This window comes from Chanos chanos, chromosome 2 (assembly GCF_902362185.1).
Source record: "Chanos chanos chromosome 2, fChaCha1.1, whole genome shotgun sequence".
In the NCBI taxonomy this organism is placed as follows: Eukaryota; Metazoa; Chordata; class Actinopteri; order Gonorynchiformes; family Chanidae; genus Chanos; species Chanos chanos.
In genome coordinates, this window is record NC_044496.1 from 56,288,206 (window position 1) to 56,308,616 (window position 20,411).

General features: G+C 40.2%; 1 protein-coding gene across 1 annotated transcript in view; it reads right to left on the reverse strand.

The window, feature by feature from the left end:
* Positions 1 to 20,411, reverse strand: part of pcdh11 (protocadherin 11) — a 129,978-nt gene that overhangs the window by 55,023 nt on the left and 54,544 nt on the right. Inside the window, exon 4 of the mRNA XM_030766094.1 lies at positions 8,271 to 8,273. Coding sequence (XP_030621954.1) covers positions 8,271 to 8,273 — 3 coding nt within the window. The remainder of the gene's footprint in view (positions 1 to 8,270; positions 8,274 to 20,411) is intronic.

Below are 20,411 nucleotides of genomic sequence, written 5' to 3' on the forward strand. Positions count from 1 at the left end.
TAACATGAAGAAGAGGGAAGAGGAACATCAGCCACCTGCTCCAGCAGGAGAGAGAGATGGGGGGGGGGGGGGGGGAGAGAAAAGAAATGAAAAAAAAAAGTCACAGATCAGTGGATATTCTCTGTGTCCTCTATCCTGAGCAAAGTCAGTGCAACTGGCTCTATTCAAAGAGAAAGTCTATTTCATATGTGCTGACAGCTGCACACTGACCGGACGCATTTTGAGTGACAAACAGTGACCGCTTAGGAGTAGATCACAGGAGATTTGCTGCCTCGCCGTAGATACGCATCTAACCTGAGGGCCAAGCTTAGCCATGGAAAATCTATGGCACCGATAAGGGGAAAAAGACTCTGTCCAGTGTCTGAAGAAAAGCCGTCGCAATCTGTATTTAAGGAAAGGTTATGTGCCCTGTCTCCTAGCTGTTTGTACCCTGGCACCTCTATGCACGACAGACATTCTCCATCAGTTTTAAGTCACAGGTATTCCCAGGCAGGTGTGTGGGAGTTGTGTTAATAGTTGAAAATGATTTGGACGTGGTGATCACTATTGAAACAAAGGCCATTAAATTCGGCCTTTACACAATCGGTGTAAACACCGTTTTAAATTAAAATGCTCCTCAATTCGGCAATGTTCTTTTTTTTTTTTTTCTTCTTCCTCTTTTGGCTTACTCTTTTTAAAAGATGAGCACAAGGTGAAATGTTTTCTGTAGTTCAAGCTTCTTCATAAAAGAACTTGAACTACACTCCCATCCCGGTCGTAATTCAAACATGTCAAGAGGAAACATTAATTCACTTACACAATTCTTTGAAAGCTTAAGTTTTGGAGGATTCATGGAAGTAAACTGTTAATACAACATAAACGCTGTGTCTGCCTTAGCACGAGACAGATAAAAGTATTCTCAAGCTCTCCAATTTATTTGAGCTTCTTAAGACGTCTCCCGCCATTTTCTTGCCAGCGTTTGAATACGAGGATCATCATCAGTTTGATTTTGTAGGGCGGCTTAAAACTCAGCCCTATGAATAGGAGATGAGGACCTAACTAATATATGTACTTTCATACTGAGTGACCCTCACAGCCACGGCAGTGTTTTTCCCCATCTCGACTTTGCGAACTCAGGCAGGGGTGATCTCCAGCAGTGGAACACCGTGAAATAGCATTATGGTTAATTTTCTCGTTTGCTGCTGCTCAAAAACCAGCAAGGAACCAAGAGGCAGCAGCTCTCTAGATATGCTTGCAGCTTGCATTCGACCGAGGAAAAAAAAAAAAAAAGAAAGAAGAAGAAGAAGAAGAAGAAGAAGGAGAAGGAAAAAAAAACATGAGGCTGGTTTTGCACATTCTTCCTTGCACCCTGCAAATAAACCGAACCCATTCCAAACTTAAATGTCTCTGTTGATGTATATGTTTTTGCCTCAGATCAGCTGTTGTCCTTAGTCTGTGCCATATCTCTAATGGCCTAGCAGCTTGAGTTCGAGCCATTTATTCCACAGAGGTAGAGAAATACTCTCAAAACACACACACACACAAACATTCACTCACACACACAGAAAAATAAACACACACACACTCACACACACAGAAAAATACACACACACACACACACACACAAACACACTCACATGCTCACACACACACACACTCACACACACACACACACACACACACACACACACACACACACACACACTCACATGCACACACTCACACGCACACATCTGGAATCGTCACCAACTAATGAAACATAAAAGAGTTTGTAATCATTCAGAAAACTTGAGTCACAAGAAAGGAAAAGAAAAAAGACCAGTTAGGATAAAGGTCAAATGTCATCAAGTTTCCCCAGAACAGGTCTGTTAAAGGTGAATGTACTTTGTCATTTTCTTTCTTTCCTTCTCTCTCTCTCTCTCTCTCTCTCTCTCTTGCCACAGGGCCAAGTCAGGTAGAGCAATGACATCAAACACAGACTGAGATTAGCTGAAAGAACATTGCTTCCACACCACTGAAGCTGGGAGAGACAGCAGGTCATAACTGGACCTCCAGTTATTATAAAAATAAATGACAAACATGCTTGAAAGATTTGATGTTGACCTGGACAGCACCTTAGACGAGACAATTATCTAAATCGTATGGATTGCACCAGTGCTTCTTAATAAAGACAGAAAAAAATTGTGTTGGGAGCAGGCACACAATCACACAAATATTGCTCAGGGGCTCCTTCCTCAGCACACACACACACCCACACACATACATACATACACACACACACACACACACGCATGCCGCTCTGAGTCACAATGCACGGACAAGTGACATTTGCTTAAAATAAATGGCTTTTGATGGAACAGAAATCAGAAAATTGCTTGTTAAATCTGCGGTGGTTCTGACAGGGGCTCAGAGAAAAAGGAAAAGGAAAACAAGCATCACTTCATTAAGCATGTGATGGCTAATGCGTGGCACTTACTCTACACACACACACACACACACACACGCTGCAGCTTCTTCATATTCTCAATAGCAGAGTGAAGGTGACAGGTGAGGACAGGCTTGTTTACTGGTAAGGTCGTTGACCCAGAACGTCTCACTAAAATACAAAAAATGCAAATTTCCCCTATCCTAACGTTACGCTAAAGGAAGACCTGAACTTGTCACGGCAACACGATAATATGGAAAGTGAATCAAGTCAAGATTTGCTAATAAAGGAAGGTCAAATCATTCTCTTCACTGTCCCAATTACTGCCTCGTACATTTAACAGGGAGATACATACCGCAGTGCGCGTGAGAACACATGTTGGTTTTGTGTACGATAGGCTGCTTACAGCACACAATCTGGCGCAGGCGACCGATACAAATCTGGTTATACGCAGGCAAATGCAAACTTATGACCTGTCACGTCTATGATGCTAATAGGAGTTGATTACGTTTTATTTACAGTATGTTTGACCAGTTTTGAACTTAGATGCACATTTAAAAAAAAAAAAAAAAGAACATTTACGGTTTTTACATGTGTGCTCGTGTGTCTGATTAAGTATTGATTACAGTTGGCGTGTAAGAGCAGGTTTCCAATCAAGCGCGATTATAGCATTAGCTTGCAGATATACCTTGAGGTACAGAATGTTCCCTGTTCCAGGCTAACCTGACATTACGAGTTCACAGCAAGCTAGAGACACATGGATAAAGACATCCTTACATGTCAGCGAGAAAGCACCGCATATCAAATGCAGAATAGTTAACAATAAATAGTGACATGCCTCCAAATTGGGTACAAAAGACGCCTGCAAGGCAGCGAAATAGCACACTGTCCCGAGGGTCTGGATATTAGCAAAAGAGAGAGAGAGAGAGAGAGATTACAGTGTTTAATTTTTAATCACTGATTTCTTTTTTTTTGTTGTTGTTTTCTTTGTACTGTTTGTAATGTTCCACTAATTTCATATGCAAAAGGGATAAAAAGGAGAAAAGCTAATGGAAAGATGCAACGGTGATGAAGAAAACTAGGGAGTGCTGGAGGTGAGAGTGATGGTTATGTCTTTTGATCTGCAAGTGAACAGGAAGCAAGTATTCATGTCAACAAATCAACAAATCCCAGGGAACGCTCAGGAGCTCTCTGGCAGCCACGAAGGAGGCCAGGAACGTTAACGGAGCATTCGGGATATTTTGACTGATTCGGTCTGTCAGGGCTTCTAGGCTAAAGACAGCAAAGTTCCAGCTCGGCTCCGCGCAACTTGGGACAATAGCAGCGGAAACGCATTATGTCACATGTCACAAACATAATGGGCTCTGTCATCGAAAACAAGCGACTATCATCAAGGCTGTGAAATACTAACACACCTCCCTCTGGTCTCCCCCCATGTCATAATGGGACAGATATGAGATGAGTGGGTTTGAGCATGCACCCAGCAGCACAGAATAGTTTTATTTACTAGTGCGATAATGTTTTACTAAAATGGATTAAAAAAAAAAAAAAAAGAAGAAGAAGAAAGAAAAAAATGCTAAAATAGTTTTTTGATGCCTAAACTAACAAAATTAAGCACTTGCCTCGATAAATGAAGTTAAGTGCAGATAAGCATATCGAGCTGATTAGCATCATTCTCATGACTTGAGCTCAGTATGGCTTTGGGAAAGTAGAGCAAAGAAAAGAGAGAGTGTTATCCAACACATGATAGCCCCCCTCTAAAAAAAACAAAAACAAAAAAAACAAAAACAAAAATGTATTTTAATAATGCTATAAGGCCCACTTAGCAAGCTGCTTTAGTAGTGCCAAATAGCTGCCCACTCTGATGAATCTGAGGGAAAAAAAAAAGAAAGTACGACCTATTTGTTGTACAGTTACTTTGACAAATGCAACAGAGGCTCATGTCTTTGTGTCTAGAGGAGAGCTGCTTGCCTTTATGAAAGCTGCACATTAGTAATCTGTCGCTAAAGCTCTCTGGTGTCTGGTGAGCATTCACATTGTGGCAGAGATTGGATGGGATCGTCAGCAGGCTCTTCAACATCTTCGCTTGTGAATTTATTGCCCTTGAATGATGCAATTATTCAAGAAGACAAACACTGCCACGCGACAATCCATCTTGAGGCAGAAAATAATAATCAACAAATTAATTAGCTCATTAGGTTAAAACCATGAATGAAACTGATTTTCGTCCGTCTGTGAGGAGCCCTTTGAGCTGGGGGACACATGGGCGGAGAATTGATGCTTGCTTTGCCCTTGTACTGGGCAACAAAAATTGTACCACTCAAATTTAATTGGAGCAATAAAGTGTCCTAAACCATCCCAGGAGTGAGGAGAATTTGGACCTGGCAGACAGGAGTAAAAGCAACAAGGAACTGGAGGATTGGAGCATCCCGAAATAACAACAATGCTTTATTGAACTAAAAAAATGCAAATCATAAGTTTCTCATTCATCTATAACTTATGAACCATATTACATAAATTGTAATGAAGCCTCGTATGACACTAACGCTTAATCAGGCAATATTATGGAATTTAAATTCTACGCTTTCTTATATTCGACAATAATGTGAAGTTTGTGGGGGGTTTTTTGTCTTAGAGTGGCCAGACAGATAACTTGTATTCATTCCTAGTTGTCTGTCTAGAACATATGGAGCGTGAAGCGAGGGAGAAATCCTATCATCTTGGTATGGATCTTAAACTTCTTTTGTTCCCATCGGAATACGCAGACGACAAGAGTGCGTTCTGTTCTCAAGATCTGTAATGAATTTTTCGATATCTCCTTAAGACTGTATTATCAAATAAACAACAACCAGTTAAAGAGAAAAGTGATCACTGTGACTTATAGAGAGTCAAAGACATTGTCCTGTTGTTTTGCACATGTTTTGCGACTCCCTTTGCACCAAATAAAACTAACCCCTCAACACTTCTGGATTTCTCCATTCTTTAGTTGCCCTCTCTAAGGAAGACTTGAAATTGCTCGACATTGCAGTGATAAAAGACAAATACTCCCCGCATATATCACAGGCTAATTATTTAAAAAACCTGTCTTGTGAAAAATCCGACGCCTTATGTCCCTGATTAAAACAATTCAGCTTAAGGTTTTATTCAAGGAGGAAGAGGAAGTATATTCTAAAAGAGAGAAAGCGAGAGAGAGAGAGAGAGAGAGAGAGAGAAGCCGAGGTGAAAATTTGAAAGTTAATCAGATATCTCTGCAGTCAGCCAAGTTGGCAGAACAGATCTGATGTAGTGGGTGCCCTGGTGGTTTGTATTAGATCCATAGTCAAAGACCAGGTCAGTGACCGAGGCCTAGTAACGGTTTGCCTCTCTAGACCACTGCTTTTCAAAGCACCCACATGAATGCCTGCAAGAGAAGTGTGGAGATAAGTGCATTTGTTGGTGAAGCACATCAAAGAGCTGTACTATGTCTGAGTGAGCTGCTGCACAGAGGCATGAAGCAGGCCTTTGATCATCCCAAGCTTTCTGATCATTAAAATATTGGATTAATAATTGATTAAAAACACCAGGGCTCATTGTGTTGTGTCTCTGGATCCCAATTTATTTCAACCTTGGGAGTGTCTCCTTCTTTTAAACGAATACGTATAAAGAAACATATACCAGTGCTTATATCGTATGACACATCTTCTGTTGCTGTGTGTGTGTGTGTGTGTGTGTGTGTGTGTGTGTTTTTCTGTGACATTACATTAACCTCAGCCATCTGAAAGTCTTTTAAGTGCATCCACGAAGATGAGTTCATAGGTAGTGCTTTTAAATGACAAGGAAACACTGATGCTTTGTTTCTGTGAGTTATTTCTGTGAGCTACCGCAGAAGGAGCAGGAAGAGTATGAGTCTAGCAGGTCATGGCTCTCAATAAGAGTCATTTCCATCATGTCCCGCTGTGTGAATAAAGCCCCCATACATACAAGCTAACAGGGCTACTTGACCACAAGAGATGAGAATACCCTGTTGTTCCGATATAAAAATACCCACTGTAGTTCTATTAACAGATGAAGAACATCAGAAGTTACAGGGTTTTTTTTGTTTGTTTTGTTTGTTTGATTGTTTGTTTATTTGTTTTTGTTGAACAGGTTGCTCTGCTTGTTCTACTAATGCACCTCCATCCGACACCACAATATATAGACTCTTTTATGTCATCACCATACCACTGTAAATTATGCATATATATCTACTTATCTGTCTCTCTGTTCTCTGGCTCTCTGTGGTGTGTGTGGGTGTGTGTCAGTGTACATATACATGTACACATTTTTGGTATGTATTCATGTTTGTATGCATGTATATACTGACATAATGATGACTCACAGTTTTGTGATAGGAGTGCACCTTTCAGTGCAACCAGCACTTAAATATAAGGTGGATTAACACTGTATATTTAATGTAGATTACTTAACAGTGCCTGTCAACACATGCCCAGCTCGAATTGAATCCAACTAAAAATGTGGTCATTTATCTGACCATATGTTTGAGGTAGTTTTTTTTTAAGCACTCCTGTTTTGCCAGTGTGGTACGGTTGTTGGAGATGTCCTTGCTGGGGTCACAATTCCCTTACGACATCTGCTACGAGAAGGAAACATTCACTGTGGGCTTACAGACCTCTGGGACTACTTGTGTAAAGTTGCCCTTCAATTGCTCTCTCCACCAGTGCGTCTCACTGGGCCTGGCACAGAGAGGTGTCATTAACCACTAATTCCAAGTCTACATCCAGTTCCATACTCCAGGCTGAGTCTGGGGCTTGAAGTGTTGACGTCTGAACCTTAGTTTCTGCCTGTGGGAGGCCAAAATCCCAGCTCTGCTGTAATGTCTATGTCCCCATAAAAGCAAACCATTTTGACCAAATAGGAATGTCCTACTTATAGTGAAGTGGCCACGACTGTTGTACCAAATCTATAATGACTGCAGTCTTTTTATCTGTAACTTTCACCCTGAAATATCACAGACAGATGCCTCAGGCTGTGCTGCTATCAGTTGTCCAAAAAATAATAAAAAAATATGTTTTACTGATGAATATATATATATATATATATATATATATATATATATCAGTAAAACATTTATTAGTACAAGGCAATGTGCAAAAACTTCATTCTTGTCCAGTGCTGTCTTCACACTGATATTGTTAATTTGTTAGTTAAAAAAAAAAAAATCAAACAAGCCAAATATATTAATATATTTACATAGGGCTGCAACCACAAAGCAGTGATGCTGAAACAAGCTCAGCAAGAAACTGGCAGGGTTTGGGGAGAATTAAAAGTATGATTAGATGTCTAATGATCTCATAATCCACAGATAAAAATCCATCTCTCATGTAATGACTGTTGACCTTGATACGAGTTCAATTCAGCCATGCGTATTTGGTAAAATCTTTTTTTTTTTTTTTTTTTTTTCCTTAATGCGAGACTTGAAACTTGCGTAACGCTATCTCCCAGTCGCTTTCACAGAGTCCTAGGTTTTAATAACCTTTAATAACCCTCTTGAATACCATGCATTTGAACTATTCTAGTTCCTATCTTACTTCATCTTACTGTCGTCGGCATAAAAAAAAAAAACAAACAAAAAAAAAACTGGAAAAGCACAGGGGTCTGGAAGGCTTTCTTTGCCTTTGGCCACATATACAGCTTCACTTAACAGCAGTCCTGCCTTGCAGCTCTTTTGGCAGGCAGAGCCATGCTGAGGATCAGAGTGCGGTTGCGGTAAAAAAACTGACGGTTAAGCGTGCACCGTAGCGGCGGCGGTCCAGCCCAGCAGAGGTGTCTGACAGACCCCTGGTCTTCTACCTCGGCTGTTAAGTGGGAGGTGAGGAGATCATGTGACCTGCTATCAGACAGTTACCCCAGGAGCCTTGTTTATGCGCCTGTATTTGTCAATGTGAAATACAGCACGGCTTTCAGAGCGCAATATCTCACCGCACAGAGTGGCACTGAAGCTTGCATAACCACCCACACACACACACACAAACACACACACACACACGAACACACACACACGAACACAAAGCAAACACTGCACGCACACATATTTTAGCATGCACCAAGAATGCTTCAAATTCATATACAATTTGGTAAGTGTACTGTATGAAATCATAATTTAGAAAGCAAACAAAACAAAACAAAAAAATAAATACAACTGAAATTTATTTCTGAATGTCGTTCATAACAGTGTCCTGTAATTGGGCCTTGTTTGTTTGCTTGTTTTTAAGAAATGTAACATTTTTGACAGCAGAAAAATTCATCCATGTGTTAATGTTTTTCATCAATTCTTTTCCTCCAGCTCCAGTTCCTTCTGAGGCTGTGTGCATGTCGAAGAGAAACTGTTAACTGACTTTGTTTTGATAATGTCTAAGCTAAGAAATCAAAACAGACAAAAACTCAAACACAGGTCCGTTCAGCTGTGGCATCTCTACCACACACCACAATGCACCAGTACTTAACAAGGTGTTTGGTCTTTTTTCTTTTTTTTTTTTTATCAAGTATATATCATTTTTCATGTTCATTGTGTTTAAGCACTTCTGTTGGCACTTTTAAAGGTCAGCACCTTACAGCCTCGCTAAGTGTGTTTTGGCGTTTGGCCACTTTACATTTTCTCTCCATGTCTGAAAGTGCAAAAAAAAAAAAAAAATTACCCTTCCCCGCCTAGTGTAAATGTCTGAAAGATAATAATCTTTGTTTTGTATTACTTTAATTCACTCTGCTCTTCAAATTTTTTTTTTTAAGCTAAATCGATTTTATTAACCCTCATTTCTATTTAATATATAAACATCACTTGTTTTTTTTTCTCTCACTCCAACAAAAACATTAAATGTTCTATGTCACATGCTGTACCATTCACAGATATTAGGGTATTAATTGCATGTAACTCCCCAAACAAGTGAGAGAGAGAGAGAGAGAGAGAGAGAGAGAGAGAGAGAAAGAAAGAAAGATACTCAAGGTACTCAAACACAGAAATCCCCACAGTGCAGCCATGAACACAGCACTTTCTCTCCATACATTAGCAACTTAGAGTGATGTCTATATCAATGATCAGGCCAGTTTTCATGTTGCATGTGGGCCTGTTGTCTTTTCATCAGCTTATTACTCTTAAGTGGTCTGTGTTTCCCTGAACAATTCTTATCCAGCACACACTTAAAGAGAGGCTATTGATTCTCCTGGTACACAGCATCCCCTCCTGATTTCATTAGGCCCAGTTCTGTTAATTACTCTACACTCTAACCTTTCAGTGTTTCATTTGGACCGACAAATTGGGTGAATTAAAAAGAAGGTGGAAAAAACGACAAAAAAAGAAAAAAAAAAGCCTGACGGTGTGGATCTCTGCACTGGCAGTGTCAAATTCCCAAGCGGCGTAATAATTAAAAAAGTTCATCAATGTTCCCTTTGCTCATCACATTATGCAGAGGCTGGGTTTGCCAGTAATAGTTCTGGAGGATTCATTTAGGAAATTAGACTGGCTTGATCTGGTTCCTCATCACAAGCTAGGCCCCACCGCCTGCATGCATTCTGAAGCTTAACTGCGAGTTTTATGTGCAGGGATGTGAAGCAAAAGCTCAGATAAAAAGCAAAAAAGAAAAAGAAAAAAAGAAAGAAAAGAAAAACATACTTGAAGATTTCATTTCTTACATCAAAAACATATTTGTTTAGGATCTAAGTATGCGTTCCAAACTAGTCAACATGTTGACCAGACGGTAATCTACAACCTCCAATGCTACGTTCCCTTTCCTGGTAATAAGTGGATCGTGATTGGCTTGTGACACTCAGGATCCTTGAATAGTTACACACTAAGAGAGATGGACTGGTTTATTGCATGATCTAATTATGTATTAAAATTAAATTAGATATGCTTTCAGCTAAAAATATAAAGGAAGTTTTGTCAAGCTGCCCTCAGAAGCGAGTACAGCTGAAGGACATCTCTGATCACTATGCTAACTCTTAACGTAATAATCAGCCCCTCTGGAAACCGTCCACGTGTGAACTGAAAGCAGACCATGCAAAAAAAAAAAGGCGTCCTCCATTTGAAGATTAATAAAATAACTTTTTGCTGGTTTTTTGTTCTTCTTTCTGTCTTGCTTTCTTTTTTTTTTTATCTCGGTTGTTAGAAGACAGCTGGACCAAATTTGAGGGAAGCGAAGGGTAAACTATTAACTGCTATACGTTAGACAATGTGTCCAGGCCAAAATCGATCACACATATGGTGCAAATCTTTTTCTGCTGCGTACCTGAATGTTGTCGTGGTTGGTGAACGGCCAAGGGAGACAGCCTAGAGGTGGCGAACCCAGTGACCTACTTAGCCTGTGTCGAGCGATTGACAGACTGTAGAGACGGAAGGGTGAGAACGATACCCCTTTCTCTTTTTTTGTGAGCATGTCAACCTTGGTTGTTACGTTTCTTCAACATTCCATCTGAATAGTTAATGCCTTCAATGCTTTTCCCATCAAACGACCTGACAATTTTGTTCATTGAGACTGGCAGTGGCATTGTCCTCAGCCCGATAATGTGAAAAGCTTACTGTATAAGAACTCGTGTTGAAACAAGAGGAGGATCTCTTATCACTGTCACTTAGACCTCTTCTGGCAAACAAGACGCGCGACTCTGACGTTGATTAATGACACTGGGTCACTTCAGAGAACCCAGTTAGAAAGCTAAGCACATCCTTGTGCAATTTGGAAGTAAGCGTATGTATACCGTATGAATGTAGGAGTTTCCAGCATCAATCTGCAGGGTGTCAAATGTACTTTGCTATATTTCTTCTTGTCTTATATATATATATATATATATATATATATATATATATATATATATATATGTATGTATGTATGTATGTACGTATGTGTGTATGTATGTGTGTGTGTGTGTGTATGTATACATATATATATGTGTATATATGCACACATACATATCTCTATGTATATATATAGAGAGAGACGCCACTGATCATTTAAATGATTCAACAGCAAAGCACAATTACCTACCATATAGGATACACATCTTTAATAGAGTGGAATAAGTTAAATAAATAAATAAATAAATAAGACATCATAGGTAGTGTGTTCACATATATGTGGAATGTATAAATTGCCAAAAAAAAAAAAAAAATTAAAATGTCAGTTTTGCTGATGCAATGCTTTGTTATCCATGACTAAACCACTTATGGCAAAAACTGATAACAAGAAAGTTGTTGCTATGCAATTCCATGTGAAATGGGTAATGTTCTATCAATGACCAGTGAGATTTTGACACACAGATACAGTCTGCAGAGGTTTAACATATTCTACCTAATGCATTTCTACCTCGAGTTTTTCGCCGCCTTTCTTTTCTTTTTTTTTTTTCTTCTTCCCACGAAAATACTTCTGAAATTCCATCACTGTTAAAGTTTCTCACTCTTTCACTCTTTTGTCAGTGGCAATGAAAAGGTGGCTTTGATCAAGTCAAGTTATTTGCCAGTGTGTTTCAACTCTTTCTTTGATTTCTCTAATGGTCTCTCCCGCTTGCATGGATACTGTAACCAGGTTCAGAGCACGGAGCCTTCTCGTGTGTAGCTCTGCTCTCAGGCTGTTGTTCACAGATGCTTTGCCTAGTCCGATTTCACCCAATCAAAAGGATTATTTACACTTTTCATACACTAAGAGATATTGATTTAAGACCAGCTATTCTAACATTAATAGTGATTGTATTGATTGCTAACATTGATTTTGAACTGAGGGTTATGCCCAGAGCAGGCTTTAGAAGAGGTGGGAGATCTTAATGGGGCCTGACTAATTACCACAATAGTCGCTATCTATGTGCAGCATTTCAAAAATTGATGGACTTTTCAAAGTCTTAGAACATTTTCTGATGCTGTTTAAGGACACATAACTGCTGATGTGGTGTGACGCTTGCCTGCAAACCCCCTCCCCCTTTGCAAGGAAAAAAAAAAAAAATGCTTTTCTCGCCGAATGCCACACTGAACCTCACACAGAGACGGACAGAAAGGAAAGTTTGTGTGTTCACATTTTCAAAACCCAAATGGCACATATTAAAAAAGTAAATAAATAAAATAAAGTAATAAAAAAAACAAAAGAATGCAAGAAGCTTAATTGCACAGGAAGAGTCAAAATAAAGCTGAAAAAACACACACGTGAAAAAAAAATAATCTCCCTTTTCATCGAGCGGCTTCCTCATACAGCGTGTCTAACTGCATTTTGACATATAGGCCACTTGTTTGTTGACAGGCAGAGTGAGGGGAAAAAGGCAATGCACTATCAGAAAAAAAAATGGGGTTTTGCACAAATATAACAATGGAGGGACTTCGATTGTGAAACGAGCATTTGCAGTGGAAGCGTCTCATAAAAGCACCACTCAGACAGGCCTTTCAGTGCGGATTTCTGACTACGACTACAGGAGTACTAGGACATGGTTTGGGTATTACAAACACAATCTGATACTTTTAAAAGTGCACTAGGGACAGATGCACCTTATTCTGCTGGTATGGCATTTGCTTTTGCTGTGTGAAAGAGTCTTGGCTATATAAATATATATGTGTGTGTGTGTGTGTGTGTGTTTTGTGAGCAAAAAGAACTAAGTACCCAGCAGCGAAACAGCATGTATTCATTTCAAAACATACTGTGCCTCCTCTTTCTGTTGAGGCCCAGACCTCAGATTGAATGAGGTACAAATATGGATTTGTGTACAAACAGATCTTACAAAGGAAGACAAACTCGATACACCTAACACCAAATATGGCACAGCTAAACTACGTCTGTTGACTGGTTGTGACGTCAAGGACAATCTTTGCAAAAAAAAAAAAGAAAAAGAAAAAATAAACAAACACAAAGATTTTCAAGAATGGAATGATTTCCATTTGTCATTCTGGACACATGTTGTAGCTGATGTGGCAAGTAATTTTATTCGATTGATAATTAAATAATTGAAATAATTAAATCCGAATTAGCTCCGAAATGTAATGTGATGCAAAACAGCACTGACAATGGTGATGGGTAGGAGCAAATGCAAATGCCTGATTAAAATCAGGACCCCTGTCTTCCTAAACGTAGAATTTGTCTTTAGTAGGTTGCAGTAGGGAGCAGTTCCAAATTGCTTCCTCGTCCAAACCTCATACTGTTTTCTGGCGTCTGTTATCAGCATCAACATATGTTGTCACCGTGCAGTGTTAAAATACTTCAGAGCTTGGTTCATTATGACACTTTCCAAAGCATGGCATTCGATGGCAACGTTTTATCTTCGTCTCAGTCCTTCAGGTCTCAGTGTATCACAGTCCCATACGGGACTTCATGGCCCTCCACTGCCTTTTGAAAAAAAAAAAAAAAAAAAAAAAAAAACCCCATGCGTGTGCAGCGTTGGAGGACGACAGAAGATATTAAAAATCAGAAATCGAGACGTTATTGATTGAAGGTCTAAAAACTAATGAGGTAATTATAATGTTTTATTCTCTTTTAGCTTTTGAAGAGTGTAACCTAATTCCCCTCGCTGCATGTACAAGATTCCAAGCCAAAAAAAAAAAAAAAAGCCAAAATGAAATATTCAGGGAAAATCTGAAAAATTCCAGAGCTGTTCCATACTGCCGTATTTCATCCGTTTTTCATTCGTTTATTTATTAATTTTATTTTACATCATCCTAATGATTATCATACTAATGCAGTTTCCGCCTGCCCTTTCCCAAGGAAATTTCCCATCTCAAGGCTAAGATGGATTTCACAAATCATAAATTCCATGTAATAAACCAAGAAGCCGTGACAATTATGGCACTTCAAAAACTGACATGAAATATAAGAGCAAACAAGGCCTTTGTCGACTGCTCCATCTTGCTCCTCTCCAGAGGGGTAGGGACATATTTAAGAATAGTACACAAATTATTGCTGAACTTGGCAGCCAGAGTCCAATGAATAATAGCATAAAGAGGAAAGGGAGGGAAAGGTTGTGTGAAGGTGAGGAGTATTAATTTGCTTTTAAGCTTATGGGAGCTCTCGCACTCTCCCGGCATTTCGAGGCTGTCTTGCTTAAACACATACGCACACACACGCACACACACGCACACACACACACACACAGAGCATCATTAGCGTTGCACTCAGCATCGGCCAAATGACTGGCTTCACATGCGTACGCATCGTTACGTGATGTCACAGAGAAATACCACGGGGCCATAAAATGGAACTAAAGCATGTCAGATAGCAGATCATCTCTGCCTTTTGTTCCCTAATTTTCAGAGCCAGCCTCCTTGTCATAATAAAGGAGCGGAGACGCACAAGGGAAACAATGGAAGCGAAGTGGTGAAAAGTCAAAAGAGCCGATGACAGATTAATTATAGGACACGGACAAAGTAAATAGTTTGACATTCCAGAGTCGAATTCTTCCTTACAGTATGCATCTTTGGCTAGCTCAAATTATGGGGTAAACACAATCTAAAACTTCCAGCACAGGTACCACATATTGTTCTTCTGTCCAGTGGTATTACTGAAAAGACAGCTCCTTCCGTTTGAATAACTCAGATCTCCTCAAGGGTTTCATGTCTTTTGTCAGGTCTAACATTCTAACATTCAGGTAAATGTTGTCAAGCTGAGATCACATGACACTTTTTTCACTGTCTTCTGTTGGAACAACGTTACGTATCGTGGTGAAACTTTGTGTCATGTATGTCAGGTATGTCTGTTCGTTGTGGCGTGCTTTCATTTTTCCATGTGGGTTTCTTTCTTTCTTTCTTTTTTTTTTTTTTTTGAAAACGGTACTCTGAGGCCTGGACAGAGCCTGACAGACTGCAGAAACTGGAAAGCTAAGAAACTGTGACGCCAACCAAATGCATTCCACTCATTCATAACGAGGAGGTATATGGGCCCAAATGGCGCACAGCTGCACAGCTAAGACTCAGGAAAAAAAACCCCCAAAAAACGCTTTTGGCCATTGTAATCAAAGGTTTTCTTTTTTCTTTTCTTTCTTTTTTTTTGGAGGTCTTTTCTGTAACCTTACTCCAACTGGATGACAGTAATTAATATCTAGCTTACTCGTGTCCATATGAAAAGAATAAAGCCAGACGATTCTGGAACAGACCTCAAGAAAAAAAAAAAAAAAAAAAAACTGGAGAAGGAAAATTTGGTATTTTTTTTATACAACGTTTCATAAACTCTGTATCTCCCACTGAGTCACATCCACCTTCATTCAGCAACTTTACTCGACAATTAAGAACACACAGATACTGTATGATTCTATCGCTTCCCACACCAAAAAAATGAGAGAGTAACGTCTTGAGATTACATGTAATGCTTTTACGGTACGCCAAAGGTGAGATGGAATATCATACTGACAGCAAATCCAGTTAGAAAGCGATGGCTGAGGAATGGAATCATTTGAATCTTCCTGGCTGGGGCCGTGTGATATTACCAAGTTTTCCCTGGGCTGTGCAGCTTTCAAAAAATTACAAGGTTAAGCAGTGCAATCAGGAGGTTAATGCACAGGACAGCCAGTGGATCTTAACTGAACCAAATCCAGCACACACACACACACACACACACACACACACACACACAGTGACACCCTTTTAGTAATATGGAGGACACCAGGAATGCCCTTCTGAACAAATAGATTTCCAGGTGGACCAGAGTCCGTCACCTTTGACACTAGGGGGGCTGCACCCAACCATCTGCACTGATTTGACAAATGATTCCACATCAAAGGGGCCCTACTCTGATTTAGGCTTAATTGATTGGACAGGAGACATTGAAATCCCAGATTGGTTTAACTAAAGAGAGGGAGGGAAGTATGCCCTCAATACAGACTGAAACAGACATTTTGGGCATGAAAAAAAAGAAAGAAAGAAAGAAAGAAAGAAAAAAAGGCTACCATGGCTAAATTCCTCTGATGAATACCAGAACATGAATGAAAAATTAGATAAATTAATCTTGTTCTCGTGCAATAAATCACCCAATCTGGGCTGGGTTTGCCGCTGTAATTCCAGAGGTTAGTTCATCTCTTCATTTCTTCATTAGAACGGGTCAGAACTAAACCAGAGGACCTCGCAACGGGGCAAGTCTATAAAAGTAGTGAACTGTGCTCAGTTGTTCAGACCCGGCTTTTAATACGGCTGTAAAAAACAACATCTCTCTGCCAATTACAGGGGGAGGCTCAGGCACCACATTAACACTGTACGTGTAATTAACTGTCTATGGTGCAATCAAATGAAGACCGGAAAAGAGGAAGCAAAGTGTCTTCAGTGGAAGAGGAACTCAAAGGCATTAGCACAATGAAGTGCACACATCTGTGTTAGTAATACAATCAGGTACTGAGCACATGGAAGATCAGTGAGGCATGTGGCATTGAATTACTTTAATATTGTTCTGCCACAGTTTTTTTTTTTTTTAAACAATAAAAATATGTGATATTTATGGCATCTTATTTCCTCTGTCACTGTTTTGTTCTGTCCAATATAAATTTGAACTGCTATGCTTTTGGCAGATTAGCGGATGACTCTGGAGATGTAGTTGCAGTTTTGCTATTGTCATTTCTCTTTTAAACATTAGGTCATTGTGTTTCTGTGTGATGGTGACGTTCTCCTCTGCTAACAATACCTTACAGTCTGAGCTCCCTAAACATAAAGTGAACAGAAATAGCTACACCCTCCATTTGACCTTAACATTCACACTGGACGCACACACACACCCCCTTATATATATATATAAATATAACCATACATATAGTGTGTGTGTGTGTGTGTGTGTGCGTGCATGCACGTATCTATGCATGTATATATGTATGTATGTATGTATGTATGTACATGTTGCACATTGATTGGCTTTTAGCATTGGCTGGTCCAGTTAACATGTAAAGGTCATATATGAACACACACACACACACACACACACACATATATATATATATATATATATATATATATATATATATATATATATATATATATATATGACCTGCAGTATGGTGTGGGCCATTGTGGGGGCCCAGTCTACCTGTTTTTTCGTTTGACACGGACATGCTGTACTCACTAGTGACAGCTACAGCGCAGGCCGGCACCCACAGGTCACGACTGACCTTTTGGATTGTGATTTTTTCCAGCTCCGCTACATGTTTCTCTGAAGATGTCCGCCAAAGCATCCCCAGGCACCGCGATGGGACCACAGAGTGGGTGCAGGCGTTTTGCTGCTTGTCTTCCAGGATCACGCCTACTCCTGCTGAATGCCGTATTCTAACAGACCCCTAACCCAAAGCCTGCTGCCTTGAGTTTTACATGCTACAAAGCTTAATTGCTGCATGACTAGTCTCTTGTTTGGGCGCTGGAGGGATTTCCATTTATTATCCCATATGAATCATTATTAAGATGTGCTTATTCACTGCAGGCTTTCCTGAGATAAAAAAAATAAAATAAATAAATAAATAAAATGCTGTCTGCAGCCTTAGAATGAGAAGCACGCAGTCATGTGTATGGGGCAGATTACACACAGAGGAAAACAGACAGGACATGACATCATGGAGAAAAAAAGACACTCCACCCCACAACCCCCTATCTGTATGCGTGTGTGTGTGTGCATGTGCATGTCTGAGTGTGTGTGTGTATGAGTGCATGTGAGTGAGTGTGTAGATGCATGTGTGTGTGAGGATATACGTGTGTGTGTGTGTACGTGTATGTGCATACATGTGTATAAGAGTGTGTGCATGCCTGTGTGTGTGTGTGTTAGTGTGTGTGTGTGTGTTCATGCCTGTGTGTGTGTGTGTGTGTGTGTGTGTGTAAGCTGGTCACACCAATTTCTGATAGTTGCTAGTGCCAGAGTTCAGCATGCATCACCCACAAAAGAGGGAGAGATCAAATCCTACTCGCTCTGCCATCTGCTTTGCACAGGAGTGCGAGCTAAACGCGCTAGCACTATCGCTTTGTTTTGGCAACAGTCAAGGCTTAAAACACCGTCATAACAAATACATTTTTAAATTTTCTCCGTATATCACACGCTGCTTTATCAGTCGAGTTCCCACGGAAGACGTGCCTGTTCTAATGTCAAACAAATGATGAGGTCTCTCTCGTCCGGACCTCTTCATCACACTTAAGCACTGCGGTGCACAAACTCTCACGTTCTGATAGGGGTGATCTGAGAGTGGTAGACTCTCAATTTTCAACATTGACCTAATGTGAATTATGCTGCTTGGGATGAATTACCTGTGAGAGGACAGAGCGTATAATGTAAGATATTATTGTGGAATTTAACAATACTCAGGCCCCAGGGAGTCTCACACTGTAATGTATGGGCTTTGGAGTCCAATTGCTATGGAAACTGGAGGCTCTAGGTGACCAGGCTGCACACCCACACAGACAGCCGTTAATCATCTTCACTCGGATCCTGGAACAGCAGAATTTGGCCAATGTGTCAAGCTGCAATTATGTATACTTAGTGTTCTTTCCTCCACCCCCCTCCTCTTCTCTCTTTCTCTCTCTCTCTCTCTCTGTGTGTTTCTCTCTCTCTCTCTCTCTCTATCATGCATACTGGCTCCCTCTTTCCCAGCCTCCACCCCCTTTATGTAATCATTCAGCTTTTAAAAGCTCTCTGTTCATTAGCTCCTTTTCATCAAAGATGCATACAATAGAGAGGAGGGAAAAAAAAAAAAAAAAAAACTGGGCACACTCTCTGGTGCCATATAATAAGACGTCCCTATTATATAAGTCATATCTCACCATTTAGCCATTATATTTTCATTCCACACTGAGTGACGCACCAAATTACCCTATTGCTCCATTGCTTTCTATGCATATTGGTTTGCGCGGGTCGCGGACGCTAATGGGATGCAACCGGGAGAGAAAGATTATGGTCCTGCTAGTCGCGAGGAAACATTTACGCCGTGGCAAATCTGCTCCATCCTTTCCTTGCATCAGTCCAGATCAGTTGTTTGAAGGAGAGACGGAGGGTAACGCAGGAATTGCAACGCTCCTTGTATTTCAAGGACGGCGCACGGGCGTGCGGCGCGAACGAACAGGTGACTCGGAGAACGTCGGCGTCGTGCGGAATCTGTCATTAGGGGTGATCTCGACGAGAGCTGCCCTGCTCTGTGTGAAGGACAGGACGACCATTAGAGCCTTATTCCGTGACAACTTGGCTAGGGCCAAAGCTGATTGCCTTTTTATTTCTTTCTTTTTTTTTTTTTTTAAATTCGGCGTTAGCGTGAGAGCCGATGTCATCTCGGATAATGTAGCGCGATGTAAATAGCTTGTGGCTTCCTGTGGCAGCACCCTAGTCACTTAAGACAGTGGTCAGTGCATTAGAACTCCACACTTAAGATACTAACACATCTGACCACTCGATGACAGGTCGTCAGACATGCCACTTCGTCGCTGTTTGCCTCTCACGGTTTCTTAGTTTCTTTACTTTTGACCCCTCCAACTAAACCAGAAAAGGACATGAGCATTTTGACACATTTGGAGTTAGTCAACTGAAAATTGTGTGAGGTTTCTCTGGATAGCACATTATCACATTCTCAAGTAACCAAGGCAAGCAGCAGAGGCAAATTTCCTCAGAACAGCACGGCTGCTGCCACTAAATGATTATAAAAAAAAAAAACCCAAAAAACCCCCAGCATTACCCCTTTGTTCAGATGTGAATGTCACTGAGTCTTGTTTTGATAAATCTTGAGCTAAAATGCATGAAATTACAAAAGTTGAACTGGTAAAATGTTATTCAGAATATCGTTTTAATCAGATGAAAAACTCTGAGAATGATCTGGTTTGGTTCACATTTCAAGGAGTTAAATGGTTTCTTCACTGTGGCATTTCAGCTGTGTTTTATTACAGTCAACTGAAGACCTTCTGAAAGGATTTCTTCAAGAAAGAAAGGGGGAAAAAAAGCCATCGCCATTAGTTCTGGTCTAAAGTTTTAAATATGGGCATAATGTTCAATGAAACCACGGCAAATTCAGTTTGACAAGCTTTCCAATTATTAAAAAAAAAAAAAAGAAAACTCTAAAACATATGGTTCATCAT